At 41.0% G+C, this 21130-nt stretch overlaps 1 protein-coding gene and 1 pseudogene across 1 annotated transcript in view; one reads left to right on the top strand and one right to left on the bottom strand.

The window, feature by feature from the left end:
• The window catches only part of NRCAM (neuronal cell adhesion molecule), a 322524-nt gene that overhangs the window by 40546 nt on the left and 260848 nt on the right, over positions 1-21130 (bottom strand). The window contains exons 13-22 of the mRNA XM_029234463.1: positions 16025-16168; positions 14739-14850; positions 13258-13424; positions 12703-12850; positions 11210-11334; positions 8873-8974; positions 2293-2490; positions 2136-2206; positions 904-1129; positions 392-507 (exon numbers count right to left, since the gene is read on the bottom strand). Coding sequence (XP_029090296.1) covers positions 392-507; positions 904-1129; positions 2136-2206; positions 2293-2490; positions 8873-8974; positions 11210-11334; positions 12703-12850; positions 13258-13424; positions 14739-14850; positions 16025-16168 — 1409 coding nt within the window. The remainder of the gene's footprint in view (positions 1-391; positions 508-903; positions 1130-2135; positions 2207-2292; positions 2491-8872; positions 8975-11209; positions 11335-12702; positions 12851-13257; positions 13425-14738; positions 14851-16024; positions 16169-21130) is intronic.
• LOC114902157 lies at positions 20337-20455 on the top strand (annotated as a pseudogene).

Raw genomic sequence — 21130 nt, 5'->3', positions numbered from 1 at the left:
AAACAAAAGTCTACATTGTTTTCTGGATAGTTTTGTTTGTTCAACACATAGTTTTGTTCGTTTAAAACCGCAGTCAGTGTGGTTTTAAAGCTAGGTGCATTTCATTACATCCTAGTTTTTTGAACATTAGTTTTCCCCATTTCGTGCATGCGGTAACTGTTGAGTTGGCAGAATGCAGACTATCTGTGGGAAAAATGGAGAAAGAATTTTTTTCTCCCTTTGTGTGCAGTGAGATTTCGATCCAGCTCTAGCGGGGATGCTTCAGAGGTAGGCTTCCTGAGGCAGTACACCTGATGAACTCTCAAGGCCTCCTCCGGCCAAGCAAAGGGCGTCTGGCATTGGCCGATGGACTGTTTCTGAGAAAAGAACACGAAAGGTCTCTTTCACTTGCCCGATAGCCCTGCAGGTGTCCTCGGATACTTTTCAGAGGTACCGGGTCCCAGTGCACCTCGGCTAAGGTGCTGTTTACCACGTTTACGTGCACATTCCCGGGAGCCACCATTGGGACTAGGGAAAGATGAGAAAGGGGGGTAGAAGTATCAATGTCATTTTGAATTTCATGCAAAAAATGTCACCATCTCCTAATTTTGGCTTGAAACATGCCCCAGCCTGATTCTATGTATTATCAAGGATGGAGAATAGATGGGTTTTTTTTTTTTTTTTTGAGCACTGTTCATTTGACTTTGTGAGAACAACATATCTTTTAAAAAAGTAATAACTTTTAACATGCTGAACCTATTTTCTGTGTAGCAGGCTGTCTAGATGCAGAAATGTTGAGTGAAATCATGGCTGCCTCCCATTCTCCGTCCCGATCTCAGCACCTCTGGACATGGCCTTGACTTGCACTTTGGTAAGTCTGTTTTGCTGGGGAAAAATAGACATGAAGTAGCATCAGGCACTTACGGTCTTCTCCAGAATGTCCCAGGACCACAGCTGGCTCTGGAGCAAAGCCCGCGTCGTTCAGGGCCTGAACTTTGATCAGGTATGGGACAAAGGTCGGGGTGCCCGAGACAATGTATTTGGATACATCTGCCACAACCATAGACGTCCATTCATCATCACCATCCTTCTGGCGCCAGCTAACTTTGTACTGAAGGCCTGGCCCATTAGATTCGAAACCATTCAAGGGCTACAAGAAAAGCCAGACCATCAGAGCTTATAAAACAGATCAGCGGTGCCATCTCTTACTGGAACGGCAAATTCAATTCCCAGACTTAAAGACGGTGAGCACTGCGCCACTAAAGTACAAGCTATGAACAATTTTCTCCAGGGACCTTTTGTCCGTTTTTTTCACCTGTGATGAGATCCATAGCTTGTTTGGGATCAACATTTCAAAGGTGGTTAATTTCTATCTTGAAGTAGTAAAAACCACCTAGGCCTCTCAGATTCTGGCTCCACAGTCATGGGTAGGTGACATAAAACTTTCCAGGTATATAGTTTCCTTTATGTGTTCCTGGTTGTGTGACAGCACCTCACTGTCTATTTTACTTGGAGACTGAAATTGTGAACTACTTCTTTCTTTAAAAAGAAAAAGAGATTGGCTTGTCATTCTATCCTGTTTCTACACGCATGTACGTATCTAAGTATACACAAACATGTATGTATCTAAGTAAGTATGGATGTATGGATCTATCTAAAATAAGTTTTAAAATCACACAAGTAAATATATATTAATTTTCCAAGTCCAGAAAATAGAGACAGGCCAGAAAGAAAAAAGTAGAAGAAGTTGACTACTGGTACTTGTCTTCTAGATGGTTCTCTACGATGGTGACAACACAAGCTAGAATTTATTGAGCACATTCTATGTGATAGGCACCGTTCTAAGTGCGTTATAAGTGCATTAACTTCTTTAATCTTATGAGGTTGGTTCACTGTTATTCCCATCACACAGATACACAGTAGAGATGTTAAAGAAATGCCTTAAAGTCACACAGTTACTAAGTGGCAAAGCTGGGATTTGTACCGTTCATTTTGGCTCCAAGGATCAAGCTTTTACCTACTACACGATTAATAAATATATGATATATGTATGTATTCCAAAAAATGTGTGAAAGGGGATTTTAATACAGGTATTATTTAAAAACAACTTTTCTTTCCACTCTAAAATATAGTTGAATATTTCAGACATAGCTCACCTTCCACGTAATCACCAAATTATCCGGCTCTGATCCCAGCCCTTCCACAGCCGTGGGATTTTTATCTGGTTCTAGAAGTTAAACAGCCACATACTCGTAAACTTTGGTCTCTTGCAAACAGTGGAAATTATTTCATGTCACAGAAGTCGTGCTTTACCTGCAGCTTTAGTCAAATACTGCTCAGATGCCTCGCTGGGCAAGCTCCTTCCCAGGCTGTTTACTGCCATCACTCGGAAGGAATAGTTGACATAGGGCGACAACTTCAGCTGGGCTGTGGTCTGAGCTCCAGGGACTTCAGTTTGGTGATGCCACAGCCCCGGCTCATGCATTGCATCTTCATATTCAATGATGAATTCTGGCCACAGCACACACACACAGAACAAATCCAAGACATGAATTCAGTCACCCAATGTTATCACCTCGTTATCGCGAGGATAACGAACAGGACAATCTAACAAGAGCAGCTGAACATGAATTATCTCACTTTCAAGAAAAATTCACTAGAATATTTTGATTTCAGAAGCCTAGTGTCCTCAACACTTAAGCAAATCCAATAAGAGTATGCTTTCTCTAGCATGCGGAGTTTAGCTCCTTAAAATTGTTTAGAAGTGATCCACATATTCCTAGGAAAGTTTAAACATACGAAAAGATGACTGACTTTTTCATAACAGGAGATGTTACGTGAAATACAGAGAGATACCTTCTCCCACCAAAAAGACTGGCAAAATCAAATGTTTAACACACTTTGCGAACTATGACAAAGGGAAACAATCATTCTCAATACTTTGTGGGAAGTGTAAATTGGTACAACTTCTATAGAGGACAATTTAGAACATCTAACAATATTTAGATATTTAGATAACTCAGAGACCCTTTGACTCAGAAATTGTGCTTCCAGCAATTTATTTTGAATAAATGTGCTCATGAATATGTTCAAAGGCACATGAAAAAGAATCCACATGGCAGCATTGTTTGCAACTGAAACAACCTAATTGCAAACAATTGTTCATCAATAGGACACTGACGAACCTAAATGTTCATCAATAGGACACTGATTAAATAAATTACGATGCATCCACACAATGGAATATTCTGCAGCTGTAAAAAATGAACAGGGCTGCTCCACATGTACTGAAACAGAATGATTTCTAAAATATATTGTTAAGTGAAACCAAGTAGGGTTTAGAACATAATCCAGTGTGTGCTGGATACTACAGTTGTATAAAAATAAAAAGATTTACTATAACATATACACATACACATACGCTTGAAAGTACATGTGTTACCTCTTGGAGGATACACACTGTAACACTGGTGTCACCAGAGGAGTTGAGAATCAGGGGTGGGAGGAAGACCTACTTTCCAGTGCATACCTACCCTCTTGTCTCTCTTAAAATTTTGTAGTATGTACATGTTTTACCCTTGTAAAAAATAAGTATTTATTTGAAACGATGTATGCACCCCAATGTTCACTGCAGCACTATGTACAATAAGCCAAGATATGGAAGCAACCTAAATGTCCATCGACAGATGAATGGATAAAGATGTTGCACATACATACAATGGAATGTTACTCAGCCATAAAAAGAATGAAATAATGCCACCTGCAGCAACATGGATGGACTAGAGATGATCATATTAAGTGAATTAAGCCAGGCAGAGAAAGACAAATATCATACGATATTGCATATATGTGGAATCTAAAAGAAAATGATACAAATGAACTTATATACAAAACAGAAATAGAGGGCTTCCCTGGTGGCGCAGTGGTTGAGGGTCCGCCTGCCGACGCAGGGGACACGGGTTCGTGCCCCGGTCCGGGAGGATCCCACATGCTGTGGAACGGCTGGGCCCGTGAGCCATGGCCGCTGAGCCTGCGCGTCCGGAGCCTGTGCTCCGCAACGGGAGAGGCCACAACAGTGAGAGGCCCGCGTACCGCAAAACAACAACAACAACAAGAAAAACACTGAAATAGACCCACAGACATAGAAAACAAACTTGCGGTTACCAGAGGGGAAAGGTAGGGGGAGGGATAAATGAGGAGCTTGGGATTAACATATACACACTACTATATATAAAAGAGATAACCAACAAGGACCTACTGTATAGCAGAGGGAACTATGCTCAATATTTTGTAATAACCTATAAAGAAGAAGAATGTCAAAAAAATATATGTATAACTGAATCACTTTGCTGTAAACCTGAAACTAATACAACATTGTAAATCAACTATACTTCAATAAAAAAAAGAAATGCAAAAAATAGGTATTTAGATATTCATTAATTGCCTACTACATGCCATGTACCATGATATGCATTAAAGGTACAGAGATGAACTAGAAATATGTGTTGCAATGCTCGGAAGCTCAGCACTTAGAGTTCTCCTTCTAATCTATGTAAATTTGCTGGTGATCTCCAGTTTCATAAACTGATGACCTTCACATTTATATCTTCAGCCCCTATCTCTCCCCAGAACTACAGACTTGGATACTTAATTGCCTACTCAAGAATTCCACTTGTTTGTCTAGTACAGCATCTCAAATTGGATGTGACCAAGACTCATTTTGCTCTTCACCCCAACTGGTAGTGACAACTCAGGTCAAAACCTTGAAGTCCTTCTTGGCTTTCTCCTTCTCTTACTCTTACTCAATAGACCTGTTGGCTGTACCTTTAAAATATATTCAAAATCTCAGCTTACCATTTCTCAGCTCCTCCATCCCTATAAGCCTATTCCAGGTCACCAAGATCTCTCGTGAGAACTATCGCATAACCTCCTAGCTCACAAGTTCCCAAACTTTCTTAGTTCATGGTGTGCTTAGTGTCTCAGTAATTTTTTTCATGGCTCCCTTAGGTCAAAAGAAATACCTAACATCTCTGTGTATTAAGGAGTTAGGTCTATATAATCTAATAAGTGTTTATGTCTTAAAATCTACTGGGCACCGCATAACTTGTCCAACCTTGTAAACAGATTTGACACCACCTTCCTCATTTCCTGTTTCACACTTATTTTCACACGGTACTTGCTTTTTATCACCACAAAGGCTTTGCGGAGATATGACACTGTCACAGTGTGATGTAGCACTATCAATACTGAAACTGTGAACTGCCTCCAGCTAGTATTTCATGGGGTGTCCGAGAGATGTCACTGTGTTTTTTAAAAACCAAAATTTTGGGGCTTCCCTGGTGGCTCAGCGGTTAAGAATCCACCTGCCAATGCAGGGGACACGGGTTCGAGCCCTGGGCCAGGAAGATCCCGCATGCCGTGGAGCAACTAAGCCCGTGTGCCACAACTACTGAGCCTGCGCTATAGAGCCCATGAGCCACAACTACTGAGCCCATGTTCCACAACTACTGAAGCCTGCATGCCTAGAGCCCGTGCTCCACAACAAGAGAAGCCACCGCAATGAGAAGCCTGCGCACCACAAGGAAGAGTAGCCCCTGCTCACCACAACTAGAGAAAGCCTGTGCGCAGCAACGAAGGCCCAACTCAGCCAAAAAATAAAATTAAATTAAAAAAATAAAACCCAAAATTTAAAAATCAAAAACTTAATATCCGGAGGCACCTCTGAGGTTTGCTGACGTTCTGTATGGTATTTCAACGCATGGTTTGAGAAGTGTAGTCCTGCCGGGTCTCCCCACTCTCCCTCTTGCTCCTCTCTAGACCATTTTCAATAGCATAGCCAGTGTGATCCATTCCTCTACTTCAGGGGTCCCCAACCCCCGGGCTGTGGACCGATACTGGTCCGTGGCTTGTTAGGCTTGTTAGGCGAGCAAGTGAAGCTTCCTCTGCCGCTACCCATTGCTTGCATTACCACCTGAACCGTCGCTTGCATTACTGCCCGAACCATGGCTCACATTACCGCCTGAACCATCCCCCCTCTCCCCCTCCGTGGAAAAACGCTTCCACGAAGCTAGTCCCTGGTGCCAAAAAGACTGGGGACTGCTGCTCTACTTAAATCCCTCCAATTCCTTCCCAACCCCTACAAGGGCCTACAGGGCCCTGCACAGTGCACATCCCACTCCACCCACCAACTCTTTGCCTCTCTGACCTTCTCTCCTACTTCACTTCTTCTTGTTCATTTCACTCCAGCCAGCCACAGTGGCTTCCGAGAGGCATGCTCCTGTCTCAGGGGCTTTGCTGTTTTTCTTGCTCCCCCTGGAAAGGTCTTCCTTCAGTTAACTGCATAGTGCGTTCACTACCTCTCTCCTCATGTCTTTATTGACATACTCAAATGTTACCTTCTTTTTAAAAATTTATTATTTTTTTAACTGGAGTATAGTTGATTCACAGTATTGTGTTAGTTTCAGGCGTATAGCAAAGTGATTTGGTTATACATAAATAAATGTATATAACTATATTCTTTCCCCCCATTCGTTTCCTTTATAGTTTATTACAATATATTGAATATAGCTCCCTGTGCTATACAGTAAATCCTTGTTTGGTAGTGCACATCTGTTAATCCCAAATTCCTAATTTATTCCTCCTCCCCTTCCCCTGTGGTAACCATAAGTTTGTTTTCTATGTCTATGAGTCTATTTTTATTTTATAAATTAGTTCATTTGCACTATTTATTAGATTCCACATATAAGGGATATCATATAATATTTGTCTTTCTCCATCTTACTTCACTTAGTATGATACTTTCTAGGTCCATCCACGTTGCTGCAAATGGCATGATTTCATTCTTTTTTATGGCTGTGTAGTATTCCACTGTATATATGTACCACCTCTTCTTTATCCATTCACGTGTTGATGGGCACTTAGGTTGCGTCTGTGTCTCAGCTATTGTAAACAGTGCCACTGTGAACTTTGGGATGCATGTATCTTTTTGAATTAGAGCTTTCATTTTTCCTGGATATAGCCCAGGGGTGGGATTGCTGGATCATCTGGTAACTCTATTTTCAGTTTTTTAAGGAACCTCCGTACTGTTTTGCATATGAATGTTACCTTCTTAAGGTAGCCTTTCCTGACCACCCTGTTTGTAATTATACCCCTGACCCTCATATTTTTTACTCTCCTTCTCCTGCTTTGTTCTTTGCATGGCCTAAACGTGGACACACACATAACCATGTGTATAGATATATGTGTGTTTGACTCCTCTTGGAAGCAGATGCAGAGATAGAACTAAATGTGTAGGAGATTTATTTGGGGAAGAGTCCATGGAAGATAAAAGAGAGAGAAAGCAGGAGACGGCAGGGAAGTTCAGACCGTAATGCACGTCTGACGTCTGAGAAAGGAGAGGGGAAGGAGGTGTGCGTGGAAAAAGCCTCAGACTCCAATACAGATAGATTCAGCCAGGTCAGTAAGGAGCCCCAGAGTGAAGTTCTGCAGGAGGCATGGCTGAATCTAGGACCCTCGCTGTGCTCAGTCCCTGGACTAGCTCAGGAAGAGAGGGGCCTCATGGGAATGCTGCAGCTGATCCCTAGGGAGGGGGCAGCAGATGGAGCCTGTTTTTGACATTCCTTGTAGTGGGTTCTCTCATAAAAGGAGATCTGAGTAGTGTGTGTGCGTGCGCGTGTATGTGTGCGTGTGTGTGTGTATATATATATATATACACACACACACATATATACATATATATAATGACATTATACACAACAACATAACACGTATTAATTTTATCTTATTTGTGTCCTCAATTAAAATATAAACTTCATATGGGCAGAGATTTTTGACTGTTTTGTTTTAGAAGAATGCCTGGTACATAATAGGTACTCAATAAGTGTCTGTTGAATGCATGAACGAACGAAAGAGTAGAAATGCCTTGAAATCTAATGGTATCATTTTAACATGGGTAAAAATTAGAGTCTTCAAGCATCCTCACCAGCTAAATCTGGCTAATGTACTGAATTAACCGGAAGATTCAGCATGAATGAATTCATGTTCTGATCAAGGACCAAAAACTCCACTGAGAAAGGAACACCACCAAAGAACACAAGATAGAGAGGACGCTTTTGTTTAATTTCATTGGATCTAGTCTGCTTTACCAGCAGGTGCAACAAATCAATACGCACATCACTTCAGCAGTATCTTAGGTCATCACTGGAAAGGAATTTAGTCTTCCTGCAGTATACACCTGAAGGTAGTAATATATTACAGACTTGTGTCTACTCTCTTAAGTACCTTTTCGGTTTTAAAACTTATAATCTTATCTATAGTCTAATTTGACTAAGTTCTTCCAGTACCTTTATAGCATGGTCCCTCACCTGATTTTATTCTCTAAGCTGATGTCATCAAGGTGAGGAGGTGACACTGGTGACTGTACCACTTTATAGCCAGGGCTAATGGAAAGAAAGAGACCTGATGTCTACCCCCAGTTCTGTTAACAACTGTGGGTTTGAAAAGTCACTTTACTCACCAAGTCTCAATTTCCTAATAGCTAGACTGGTCCTTCTATTGTTTTCTCCTATATTAATGGGCAAAATGAATAACTTGCAATACATCTTCCTACTGTGGTAGAAATTGAAGGTGATTCTTATGGATCTTAAACACAAAATGATAGTGTATTTGCTTAATTAACATCTTCAGCAATTAATTAGTGTCCCAAACCAGAAGTCGTAACCAGGAATAACTCCAGCTCTGAATAACAGAACATAAATAACTGTTTTGATTCTATTAGCAATGAAGCAGAGAATGCCAGCAAATATCTTTTGCAAGGAATTTCAATTACATGGGATACAGTGCTTTGAAAATAATCATCAAGTTTATCAGTGAAAAAGCAAATGACACCACATACTTGTAATAGGGCTATTGTTGTCATCGCCTGGGGTCCATGACAGCTGAACACTCCTGTCTAGTTGATCCGTCAATTCTAAGTCAAAGGGAGGATTTGGGACATCTGTAGACCAAACACACACATCATAGTTAACCACCTGACCTTAGGAGGTTCTCCTTTACTCATGATAATATTCTCGGAGGGGACTTTTAAAGACACAGCACACGTAATGGCCAGTGAGCATGCAACTGAAAGGAAATGAAAACAGCTGAGGCTGCTGGGAACACACACGCACACCCAAGAGAACCCCTCAATGAGCTCTGCTTGCTTCTCTTTGAAATGAAACTAAATCCCTTGTCACCAAAGCCAGGGGAGGACATGTATGGTTCTCCAGCACTCTCAGTGCATGTCTTCTCATAAACATAGAGGAGCACAAACAGGAAAAATAATACGGAAGCTGAATTTCTAATAAATGGGAAACAGAGAATGGGAAATGCTGAAAAACAAATACAGGCAGATGTACATACTATTAAAAGAAGATGCAAGTGTTCTTTCTGAAACATGCTGAATTACAGATTTGGGGGCACCTGAAGAATATCTGTATTTTTAAGGGAATTCTAAAATTGATGCTATGCAGGTAGCCCTCGGCATGCAACCTTATGTGGATGCTCAGTAAAAGTCAGTCAGGCATACGGGGAGGTGTGTTTAGTCTCAGAGGACACCAGGGTACAGATGCCTGTTGGGACGAAGGTGTCTGAGGAGCATGTCTGCCTCTTCTAATGGTGCTTCTGAGATCTAGAGAGTTAATGTTCCCCCTGGGTCTTTTCCTGACCTTGCTCTTGGCAGTAACTCTGGTTCTTGGGGGAACCAGAGGCCATAGAAAAATATAAGCACTTCTTTCCTACCAGTAAAGAAGCAGTAAATGTCTACAAAGGACAGGTCTTCTACAGCATAATTCATAATACTATGTAACATCCAGCTGAGTTTTCACCACAAAATTAATTTTTGTATTTATATGTTGAATAAACATGAGGGTTCTTTAATTAAAAAGATTTCGGGAAAAAAATTGATTTAACTTCCCGACTCAGAAAAATCATGCTACGTGAAAGTGTCCTCCTTTTCGTCTTTCTTTAGTGATTTATCTTCTGTGAACACAGTGAGTTGGTGGTTTTCTTTGATAGAAAGGTCAAATGTCGTACTAAGCATCCATTGTTTTCCTATGTAAATTTCTTGAAAATGGAATCCTCAAACAACATTTTGCTTTCCAGAACAACTTTTTTTTTTTTTTTTTTTTGCGGTATGCGGGCCTCTCACTGTTGTGGCCTCTCCCGTTGCGGAGCACAGGCTCTGGACGCGCAGGCTCAGCGGCCACGGCTCACGGGCCCAGCCGCTCCGCGGCATGTGGGATCTTCCCGGACCGGGGCAGGAACCCGTGTCCCCTGCATCGGCAGGCGGACTCTCAACCACTGCTCCACCAGGGAAGCTCCACAACAACTTTTAATCGATTGAAATGAAAACCTAAGTTGTGGAATGATATTTGAAATTGCTTTTTCAGTCTGTAAAATATGGACGATAGCTTTTGAAAAAGCACTATGCTACTTTACAAGGAAATGCTGTCAAAGAGGGACTTTTAGCAAATGAAATGACTTTGCAATAACACATGAAATACTTGGAAGCGAGTGGCAATATATTCAGTGAAAAGTTCCAGAATTATAATGAAGAGATGATTTATAGCAGTAAATGGACAACACGGCAGAACACCTGACAGAGCCCTTTTCCTTAAAGAAACACAATGACATGATAGAGAAAAGAAAGTAATGGACTTCTTCTGTACGTGTGAAATTGTTTGAAAGAAAACAGAGAAAAGGACTCATATTAGTTTACCGTAAATGGGAGCTGGAGTTGGAGTGGGAGCTAGAAAGGACAGTAATATAAAGGAGTTTAATCAAAATTAGTAGTGGACAGATATAATATAGCACAAGAAGACAAAGAGTAAGCATGATTAAGATTATAAAACTGAGCCTTACGCTTAGCTGTGAGACACAGCATTGATAAACATGCAGTAACAACATAGGGGGAAAACCCCTTCGATTTTAAATAAAGGTAGATCATTTCCCCCCAGTTTTCTCATAAAAATATCACTAATGTGCTTAACCACCGGTTAATTGCAGTGTTGCTACAGAGTACATTTATACTGAAATTACTGCCTCAAAGGCATCTTTCAAAGAAGAAAGATGTGTGTATTTAACTCACCTATAAAATGCTAAAACTGTAACAAGCAAACAGTTACTACTGACAATTTTTCCTTTCAACCTAAAACAGGGCAGCCAGTTGTGCTGTATGTGTTCTAGCTCTTACCGACAACGCTGAGCACAGCACTGGCCGAAACGTTGTCCAGAGTTGTGTTGGCCACACATGTGTAGGTCCCACCATCATCATCATTGACGTCAGCGACCACCAAACGGTCCTTGTCAACAGTGAACCTGTAATTATCACACGCTCAAAGCGGCTGGAATGGACATCCCACCACACCCAATGACGGTTTTACTGGCATGAAAGCAACTGTGAACTTGGTAAAAGGGAAAGATGATAAAGATTTGCAGCTCATTAGAGCCAAAATCCTATGCAATACATGCCACTTTGATAATGAGTAAAGTTGGCAAACATTTTGAATGAGTGAGAAGCCTGGGTTAGAAATGATGTCACGTCATTTAGTCTGATGGCTTTCAACCACGCCTCTGGAGTTATAGAGCTTCCTTAAGACCAGGGGCATCTAGAGCTGAGCTGGGGGCAGCTCCAGTTACCCGGAACAGAGGGCTTTCCTAGGCTTCTGCTGCTACCACTCGTCTGGCTCAATTTCTAGCAAAGTGTGCATTTTAAAATAATTTGATATTAATTATTATTTTTTAATTGAACTATAGTTGATTTACAATGTTTCAGGTATACAGCAAAGTGATTCAGTTATATATATATATATATATATATATAATACTTTTTTTCAGATTCTTTTCCATTATAGGTTATTACTGGCTATTGAATATAGTTCCCTGTGCTATACAGTAGGCCCTTGTTGTTTATTTTATATACAGTAGTGTGTATCGTTAATCCCAAATTCCCACATAGTTCTTTTAAGGGCCACTTACAAGCAACAGGGCACCATTTGGGCACAGTTGAAAGAAGCCACAGAAACCAGCAGACAACACTCCTCCCCGTCGGGGTGATGCCTGTGCCCCTCTGTATCAGCTAAAATTCTCGTCTTTGACTCTGTGTACTTTGTCAAATCGAGAGCCTCACCTGGAAAATGCGCATGACCTTTCTTTCATACCAAGCTAAAGGAATGCAATGTGCTCCGGCTCTTTCAAATTCTTTACCTGTTTTTGTTTTCTTCTCCTCCTTCTACTCGCTTTAGGTAAAATGAAAACTCCCCATCCAAATAAAAACTAGCGTCCTGTAAAATACTGACGAAGATTCAGGCTCACTCTGATGATTAAAGAGATCGTATTTCTGCTTATTTGTAAAATGGGAACGAAAACATCTGTTGAGAGTGCACCGTACAAGTTAGAAAACAATGGATGTTGTTCAAGACCTGAAAGGTTTTTCACATCCTAAATTACGCAGGAGACCAACACAAAGACAGACAAACATTGTCAGGGTCTTATTTCTATAACTTGATACCTTTTTAGATCCAAATATTCTATAGCACGAAGAGAAAATGTATATCTACTCTGGAGAGAGAGCAGACTTCAGAAACTTTAAAAACATAACCATTAAGTTACTGTACAATAAACCTTTCGTTCAAGAGCAGCTTGAAGAGAGAAGGAAGAGAAAGGAAAGAAATTGTCTTCAAATACCTTCCGTCACTGGGCAGCTCCCTGTGGTCCTTTAGCCACATGACGGTGGGGATTAAAGTGTGATCGTGCTTCACTATGCATTCAAAGGACACCGTGCTCCCTCTTTGCACAACTGCATATTCAGGCTGCTTAATGATCCTCGTTGGATCTGAAATGGAAAGTTACCGTTATCCATTGCCAAAGCTGGAGAATTTAACAGAATCAAGACATAGAGAACAGACTTGTGGTTGCCAAGGGGGAAGGAGGGTGGGGGAGGGAAGGATTGGGAGTTTGGGGTTAGCAGATGCAAACTATTACATATAGAATGGATAAACAACAAGGTCCTACTGTACAGCACAGGCAAGTATATTGTATATCCTGTGATAAACCATAATGGAAAAGAATATGAAAAAGAATGCATATATGTATAACTGAGTCACTCTGCTGTACAGCAGAAATTAACACAACAATGTAAATCAACTATACTTCAATAAAGTAAATTTTTTTTTTTAAAAAGCTGGAGAATTTGCTCAAAGTCTCATAATACTGAAAAAATGTTTGTCACCTCTGCCTCACCTTTGATCTCTAAGTGAATGTCATTCTTCGCCATTCCTAACTTATTCCTTGCAACACATGTATAAGTTCCCGTACTGTCCTTCTGGGCCACAGGAATTTCCAAAGTTCCATTTTCATGTAAAACATAGATATCTTCACGAAGGGCACTCCCTTTAGCGCCTTTAAACCTTCATTATGAAAATGATCACAAACAGGAATACAAATATTATAATTTGAAGTCAGACATGAAATGCCCTGTTCAAGGCCCAACACACCACACGATCTGCATTATAGTATCAAGGTCAGAGACGTCTGGAAGCTGCACAAGCATATTGCATGCTTGTAAATCAGGGGGGTTAATGCAAAGACAGATGTCAAACTGGAGAATTCAGCGATAAATGGTGCTTGAAGAATTAGGATGACAATACAAAACACTTAATTTGTAATTTTCATTATAAGAGACTCATAACTTAATAAACACATTATTAACCTATTTTATCTCTAATAAGTAATAAAATAGACACAGTGAATACTGCTCTTTTTGACCTTTCCCCCCTACTGTGATGTCTTTGTAACTCCATCTACACGTTACAATTCTAAAGAGATTTTGACTTCAAGGTTACAAGGGTTGTACTTCTGGGAGTATAAATAGGAAAATATTCAGGGAAGGAGAAAAAGAAAGTATGCATGTAAAGTATGTCCACATTGAGCTTTCAGGTTAGTGTCAGACGGGAGAAGTGAGGATGGATGAAAAGCCGTGTGAAACTAAGCGTTAATCCATCTCCTTTGCTAGGAAATTTTCTGCACAAGCATCCGTGTTTGGGCTTTCATCCTACACCTGGCTTTGATCTCACACCAGGAAGTGGAGCCCCACATAGTGTCTGGCACCTGATAGACAATCCATAAATGAATGTTCCAATTTTCTTTCACTCATTCTTTCTGAGCTGCTGTCTCCCCTGGCCTTGTCTCTTTCAGCTCATGCAAAAGCAAGCTGGGAGGGTGGCAGGACTTGTACCACGAGTGGTACGTGAAAAGGGATGGTCGGAAGAGGGAGTGAAAGGATACAGGGGCGCTTGGCTGGATCCAAGCCAGGACACTCAGTGGGAGAGGAACACTGGTAATAGCAATTCTGTTTTTTAAGCTTATGGACCCTGCGTCCGCCCCAAATGATATTTTATTATCAAGGAATGTCCCCCAACCTGTCCCTCTAGCCACCATTCATGACGTCCCGGGTGATGTCCGTAGCACTGCAAAATACAGCCACCTTAATTTTTTTCAAAAACATTTACATATCCCTCTGGGATGGACAAAGCGTGCTGCCAAAGAGATCATCCATGTGACAGTATTTACCACAGAGTGAGTCGTTAATAAATATTTGTGAACACATTTAATAATGTGTTAATAATGCCTTTTTCCCGTTCTCTGACTAAAACCCCACATATTGAGAAATCCGAAGGCTTTGGCAAATGTAAATATGACAAACAGATATGGCCACTACTTACCACTCGATGGTAGGTAGAGGAGACCCAAAGAAGGCACAGTCTAGTAAAGCCGGCCTGTTTGCAATGACTTGATAGAGTGTGTCTGCAGACGTAAGGATTCGTGGTGGCTCAGCTAAAAACGTTTTGGAAAGGTAAAGTAAATATTAAAATAAAATAAACACTTAGGCCCACCTGTATTTTATTGTATTTTTTTTCAGGTCATTAGAATTCATGTTACGGCACAGCCAATGTATCTCTCCCCTTAGCACAGTATTTTAATAACTGATTTCTTTATCTATCTCTCCAACTACACTGTGAGTTCCTTGCAGGCAGGGAATGGGACTTTTTATTGTTTCCTCCCCATAAACCAGCACAGTGTCTGGCACAAAAAATAATGGCCAAATACATTTTTGTTGGATGACCGGCCCATCAGAACCTTGGGGTAATAACCGAGGTGGGTGTGGGGGTGTGGTGGCGAACATCCAAGCCGGCAGAAAAAAAGCAGAATGTTGATGACTCAAAACAGCACCAGAATCAAAACTGCTTCCTGTCCCTCCATCAACATCTTAACGGCTCAGCTCTTCCTGTGATTTACTGACCTTCATTTCAAGCACGAAGGAAAAAATACCACATATTGGTTGGCTTCCTGACCCTAATTTTGTTTGAAAGGGAACCTACTCCACTTACAGAGGTGAAAGATAATTCCCCGGCATCATGAAAACAATTCTCACATAAATTCTTAACAAATTTGGTATTTTAGTAGTTTTGTCCCATATGAGAAATACAATGTTCACATAAACCCGACCCTTTCAGAATATGTTTATGTCACCGTTTTCTAAACATATTGTTATGAATTGATAAATAAATGTACATCGTGACTCAGGCCACAGCCAAACATTATGATTAATGACTTACTTTCAAAAATCAGAATCATGAAATTGTCATTCAACTTGTCAGTTTCTAAGGATGGAACAAGCAATCACATCAGTTAGGAACAGCAGGCCTACGCTGTTTTCCTTTTGAGGGGTTGGACACAATGTAACCGTCTATGAACAGAGCAACCTCTTTGATTACCTCTACAATGAGGAATTTGCCATTGTCAAAACCATGTTATGAAAGAAAGTTAAGGCCAGACTGTAATTTCCTTTAGGGCAAGGTTTGTATCTTATCCATCTCTGTATATCCCTTACAGCTCCAAGTTCTGTGCCACTGCCTAGTAGATGCTTGATATATTTTTGCTGAATGAATGAAAAACAACAGCAGTCATTACTTTAATTTGCCATGTCTTTAATAAAGGGAGAGCTTACCCAGGACATTTACAAACGCGTTCGCCAGTAAATATCCATATTCGTTAGAGGCATTACACTGATACACCGCACTTGATCTTTCTTGAACGTTTGAAAAAATAATGGTATCGCCATCTATTTTCCTGCTGGGGTCATCAGGGGCAACTGTTTGGGTGTAAAAATAAAAAGTATATATTCATTCCTCTTTGCTTAAAAGATGTAAAGCTTGAACTCTAATTTACAGGAAGTGGAAGACTAATCTAGGTACATGCAGTAAGAAAGAGAAGACCAACAACCCAAGCAGAAACCACAGTTTTCCTTCCTATAATTTAGTTATCACTTATCATCATGGGTATATGCTTGATAACCATTTAGTTTTAAATGGATTGATTCTTTTCAATATTATTTTGAGAGCCTCAGGGAAAAAAAGCAACACGTTAGGTGTAAACTGCAGTACAAATTCAGAAAAACATTACCTTGTTCACGAAGAAATTATGGTTATTTTTGAGAAGGCAAATTAATTATCAAGAGGAGACAGCAAAATCTACTCCAAAAATAGAGAAATCCTTTAGATCATCCAAACCTGTGTCTTTTAAGAGTCTCTTATTGAAACAGATTGATAAATAAATAAATATGTAAGCAAATACAGGGCTAATAATCAAATGTGAAAGTATGTATTTTCTTGTTTTGACAATTCCTGAGGCTGAAGTAGAAATAAATTATGTGAGATTTCCCTTAAAGGCAGCCGTTTCAGCTAAATCTCTCAAATACTTAAAAAAATGTTAAGACCAGGACTGATCCTTACTGAAGCAGAATGGAACAGGTTGGTAATATAATATATGAGAATTCAGTCCAAGGCACGCCCAACAATTTGGAAGTGCTGTGCTATTGGACATATTTTCCTTTTTGTGAACACTAAATCTTAGGCTGTGACATTACATGGTTTTAAAAGTAAACTAAGGACTTCCCTGGTGGCGCCATGGTTGGGAATCCGCCTGCCAATGCGGGGACACGGGTTCGAGCCCCGTCCCGGGAAGATCCCACATGCTGCGGAGCGACTAAGCCTGTGCGCCACAACTACTGAGCCTGCGCTCTAGAGTCCGTGAGCCACAACTACTGAAGCCCATGTGCCTAGAGCCCGTACTCCGCAACAGGAGAGGCCACCGCAATGAGAAGCCTGCGCACCACAACAAAGAGTAGCCCCCGCTCACTGCAACTAGAGAAAGCCTGCGTGCAGCAATGAAGACCCAATGCTGCAAAAATAAATTTAAAAAAAAAAAGTACAATGAAAGGGGTAGTAGGTGTCTGTCTCAGCAGGCTGATCAAAATCAAATCTAAATAACAGCACCCATATATTCAGTATCCTGTGATAAATCATAATGGAAAAGAATATGAAAAAGAATGTATATATGTAAAACTGAATCACTTTACCATACAGCAGAAACTAACGCAACATGGTAAATCAACTATACTTCAGTAAAGTAAATTAAAAAAATAAATAACAGCACCATTCCTCTTAAACTGCTCTTGCACCCGGAACCACTTAATAGCCTTTACTTGCATTCTAAACACGCTTTTTCCTCTTTTTTTTTTTTTTAAAGATTTTTTTGATGTGGACTATTTTTAAAGTCTTTATTGAATTTGTTACAATATTGCTTTTTTTTTTTTTTTTTTTTTTTTATGTCTTGGTTTTTCAGCCACAAGGCATGTGGGATCTTAGCTCCCCCGACCAGGGATCGAACCCACACCCCCTGCATTGGCGAAGTCTTAAGCAGTGGACTGCCAGAGAAGTCCCCATTTTTCCTCTTTGATGGCAGGAAAAGGATGGGCACCTAAGACATATTTATCACTGCCTTTAGACTCCTTTATCACTTTAAAAAGCTTCAAATAGCGGGTTCGTCTGTGGTTTATTAATGAAAATAAATAATAAAAATAAATCAAACTATAGGTATTTATCCTTGTTTTATCACACATATTCAAAGTATCATGGCTACTTGTACTGCATTAGTTTCTGATGCTGAACAAGTTACTCCAAACTTACTGGCTTAAAATCACACAAATTTACTAATCACACAGTTCTGTATGTAGTTGTATGTCTGACACTCTGACCACAATCAGTAGCTAATTTAGGAAATCATCTTAGATGCTCCAACTAGTTCAACTAGTGGTAGGTGAGCCAAGATGCTTTGAGTTGGCATTTTAGCTCACATCCGCTGTTTATGACTCTAATGATTTCAAAATGGCCTTAGGAACATGTTCTTTCTAACCAGAAGAAAAATACAAGTTGCAATTCCTTTGACAGAGAATAGATTTCCTCAGTAAATGACAGCAGAGGACTGACATGCCACACTAGCCTAGGAAGTGGACTAGTGCTGCAGCCGGCAGCCAGGTACCCTGAGAATGCAGCATCCCTCAGGGCAGCCTGTGTTCCCTGTCCCACATCCCAAGTCTAGGACCATCGGGGTCCTTTCTGACACATACTCTCAGCAATGTCTTTCCGCTATCTCAGCAAGGCGTGCTGGCACAGAGCAGCATTTTGGGAATCCCTTTCTCTGTCAATTATTCTTAGCACTTTTGGACCCAGTAGTTGAGCACTCAGTGCTGGGCCTCCTCAGGGGACTCCCAGTGCCCAGGCCATGTCCATTCTGACTGCACCTCTGTGGACCCAGCAGGCAGTGGAGGGCCAGGAGTCCCTCTGAATTCCTTGAATATACTAAGCTCTTAAAAATAACATCACCAGGGCTTCCCTTGTGGCGCAGTGGTTGAGAGTCCGCCTGCCGATGCAGGGGACACGGGTTCGTGCCCCGGTCCGGGAAGATCCCACATGCCGCGGAGCGGCTGGGCCCGTGAGCCATGGCCGCTGGGCCTGCGCGTCCAGAGCCTGTGCTCCGCAACAGGGGAGAGGCCGCAACAGTGAGAGGCCCGTGTACCACAAAAAAAAAAAAACAAAGCAAACAAACAAACAAACAAATTATATCACCATGTGTTTAATGGGTATAGAGTTCTAGTTTTGCAAGATGACAAAGTTCTGGAGATCTATTTCAAAATAGTGTGAATGTACTGTAACACTACTGAACTATATGCTTAAAAATGGTTACGATGGTAAATTTTCTGTTATGCATGATTACACTGAAGTAGAGTTGACTAACAGCGTTGCGCCAGTCTCTGCTGTACAGCAAAGTGACTCAGCTTTACACATATAGACATTCTTTTTTCAATAATCTGTTTTTGTGTGTGTGTTAGTTTCTGTTGTACACCAAAGTGAATCAGCCATATGCATACATATGTCCCCGTATCCCCTCCCTCTCGAGCCTCCCTCCCACCCTCCCTATCCCACCCCTCTAGGTCATCACAAAGCACCGAGCCGATCTCCCTGTGCTATGCGGCTGCTTCCCACTAGCTATTTTACATTCCATTATCGTTTATCCGAGGAGATTGGATATAGTTCCCTGTGCTACACAGTAGGACCTGTTATGTGTTTTTTTAACCGCAATAAAAAGTTACCTCACCATGAACACGGAAGACTAGTTCAATTCACAAAGCCAGTAGGACGATCTTCCCCTAGTAGGGATTCATCAAGCACAATATACACCATTTAAAAGAGCTTTTATGTAGCCCACGGTTGCATTTTTTTTTTTTTGCTATCAACTCTTTCCAATGTTATTCTTTGCTTGAGAGGCATCTGAGTGTATCTGCCTTATTTCTGCTAAATGGTGCAGCCTCCAAATATTTATTTTTGGTGAGGTACTTAGAAATTAAATAAACCCTGAAGGTGAGAGTAATAAGAGTGGAAAAGCAGATACTTCTCCATGGGGGTTTGGTCTCCATTCTCCTTAAGCGCTTACTAAAGAAACACAAGCAAACCCAGGAGCTCTCACAGTGACATATGGAAGCTCAATGGGTGTTGGACAAAGAATCCAATTGCTAGTGCAGAGAGACTTGAAGCCTTTGGACTCCGTGTCCTGGCTACTGGGTGGGAGTAACTCTCCAGGATCCAAACCCAAATTACCCAAAGGAGTAAGAACTAATTCTGGGAATATTCAACTTCTATTGCCATAAATGCACACTGGGGAAAGAAACTGAAGAGCATAGAATTACCACCATACAACTTAAAGCCCCAAAGGTAAGGTTCAGAACTGGGGTGACAGTCTCCCAACAAGGGTTTCTTTTATTCTACCTCTCCTGACACAGCTGGCCAAAACCATGATTGCTTCCAACATTTAGAAAGTGAGAACAATAACAGTGAGCGCCACCTTACATGTAAAGAGTACTATCAAGTTTTAAAATATTTTTTATATCTATTGCATAATTTGATTTTAAAAAGAGCCTTGTGGTCTACGGCCATACTACCCTGAATGCACCGAATCTCGCCTGATCTCAGAAGCTAAGCAGCGTCAGGCCTGGTTAGTACTTGGATGAGAGACTGCCTGGGAATATTGGGTGCTGTAGACGTAAAAATAAAATAAAATAAAATAAAAATAAATTTGTGAAACATATTAAGTAGATAGTAGTATATGCACCTCGGAGATGAGAAACTACAGACTTAATGGTTTGTTTAATGCACGATTACTGCTCAGATTTTCTGAGTTAGTCTCCTTTATAAACATCTCCTGAAATCTGAACATCTGAGCATAATGCAGAACAAATCTCTGGGGGAAGAGATGACTTTTCTTCTCCATCTAGGCATTCTATTCCTTATAAGCGATGTCACTGAGCCCTTTCCTTTAAAAAAATATTATTAATTAATTTATTTATTTTTGGCTACATCGGGTCTTGGTTGCTGTGCACAGGCTTTCTCTAGTTGCGGCAAGCGGGGGCTACTCTTCGTTGCAGCGCGGGCTTCTCACTGCGGTGGCTTCTCTTGTTGTGGAGCGGGTTCCTGCCCTGGTCCGGGAAGATCCCACATGCCGCGGAGTGGCTGGGCCCGTGAGCCATGGCCGGTGAGCCTGTGCGTCCGGAGCCTGTGCTCCGCAACGGGAGAGGCCACAACAGTGAGAGGCCCACGTACTGCAAAAAAAAAAAAAAAAAAAAAAAAATTAGGTGGTTTTGGACAAATTCCATATTTAATAAGTCTGTTTTTTGCTTCAAGGAAAGTTAAAAGTAACCTGGCCAGTCCTGGAGGGACAG

Source organism: Monodon monoceros, unplaced genomic scaffold (assembly GCF_005190385.1).
Source record: "Monodon monoceros isolate NGI ecotype Baffin Bay Population unplaced genomic scaffold, NGI_Narwhal_1 Super_Scaffold_2, whole genome shotgun sequence".
NCBI lineage: Eukaryota > Metazoa > Chordata > Mammalia > Artiodactyla > Monodontidae > Monodon > Monodon monoceros.
This window is presented reverse-complemented; position numbering and strand designations above follow the sequence as displayed.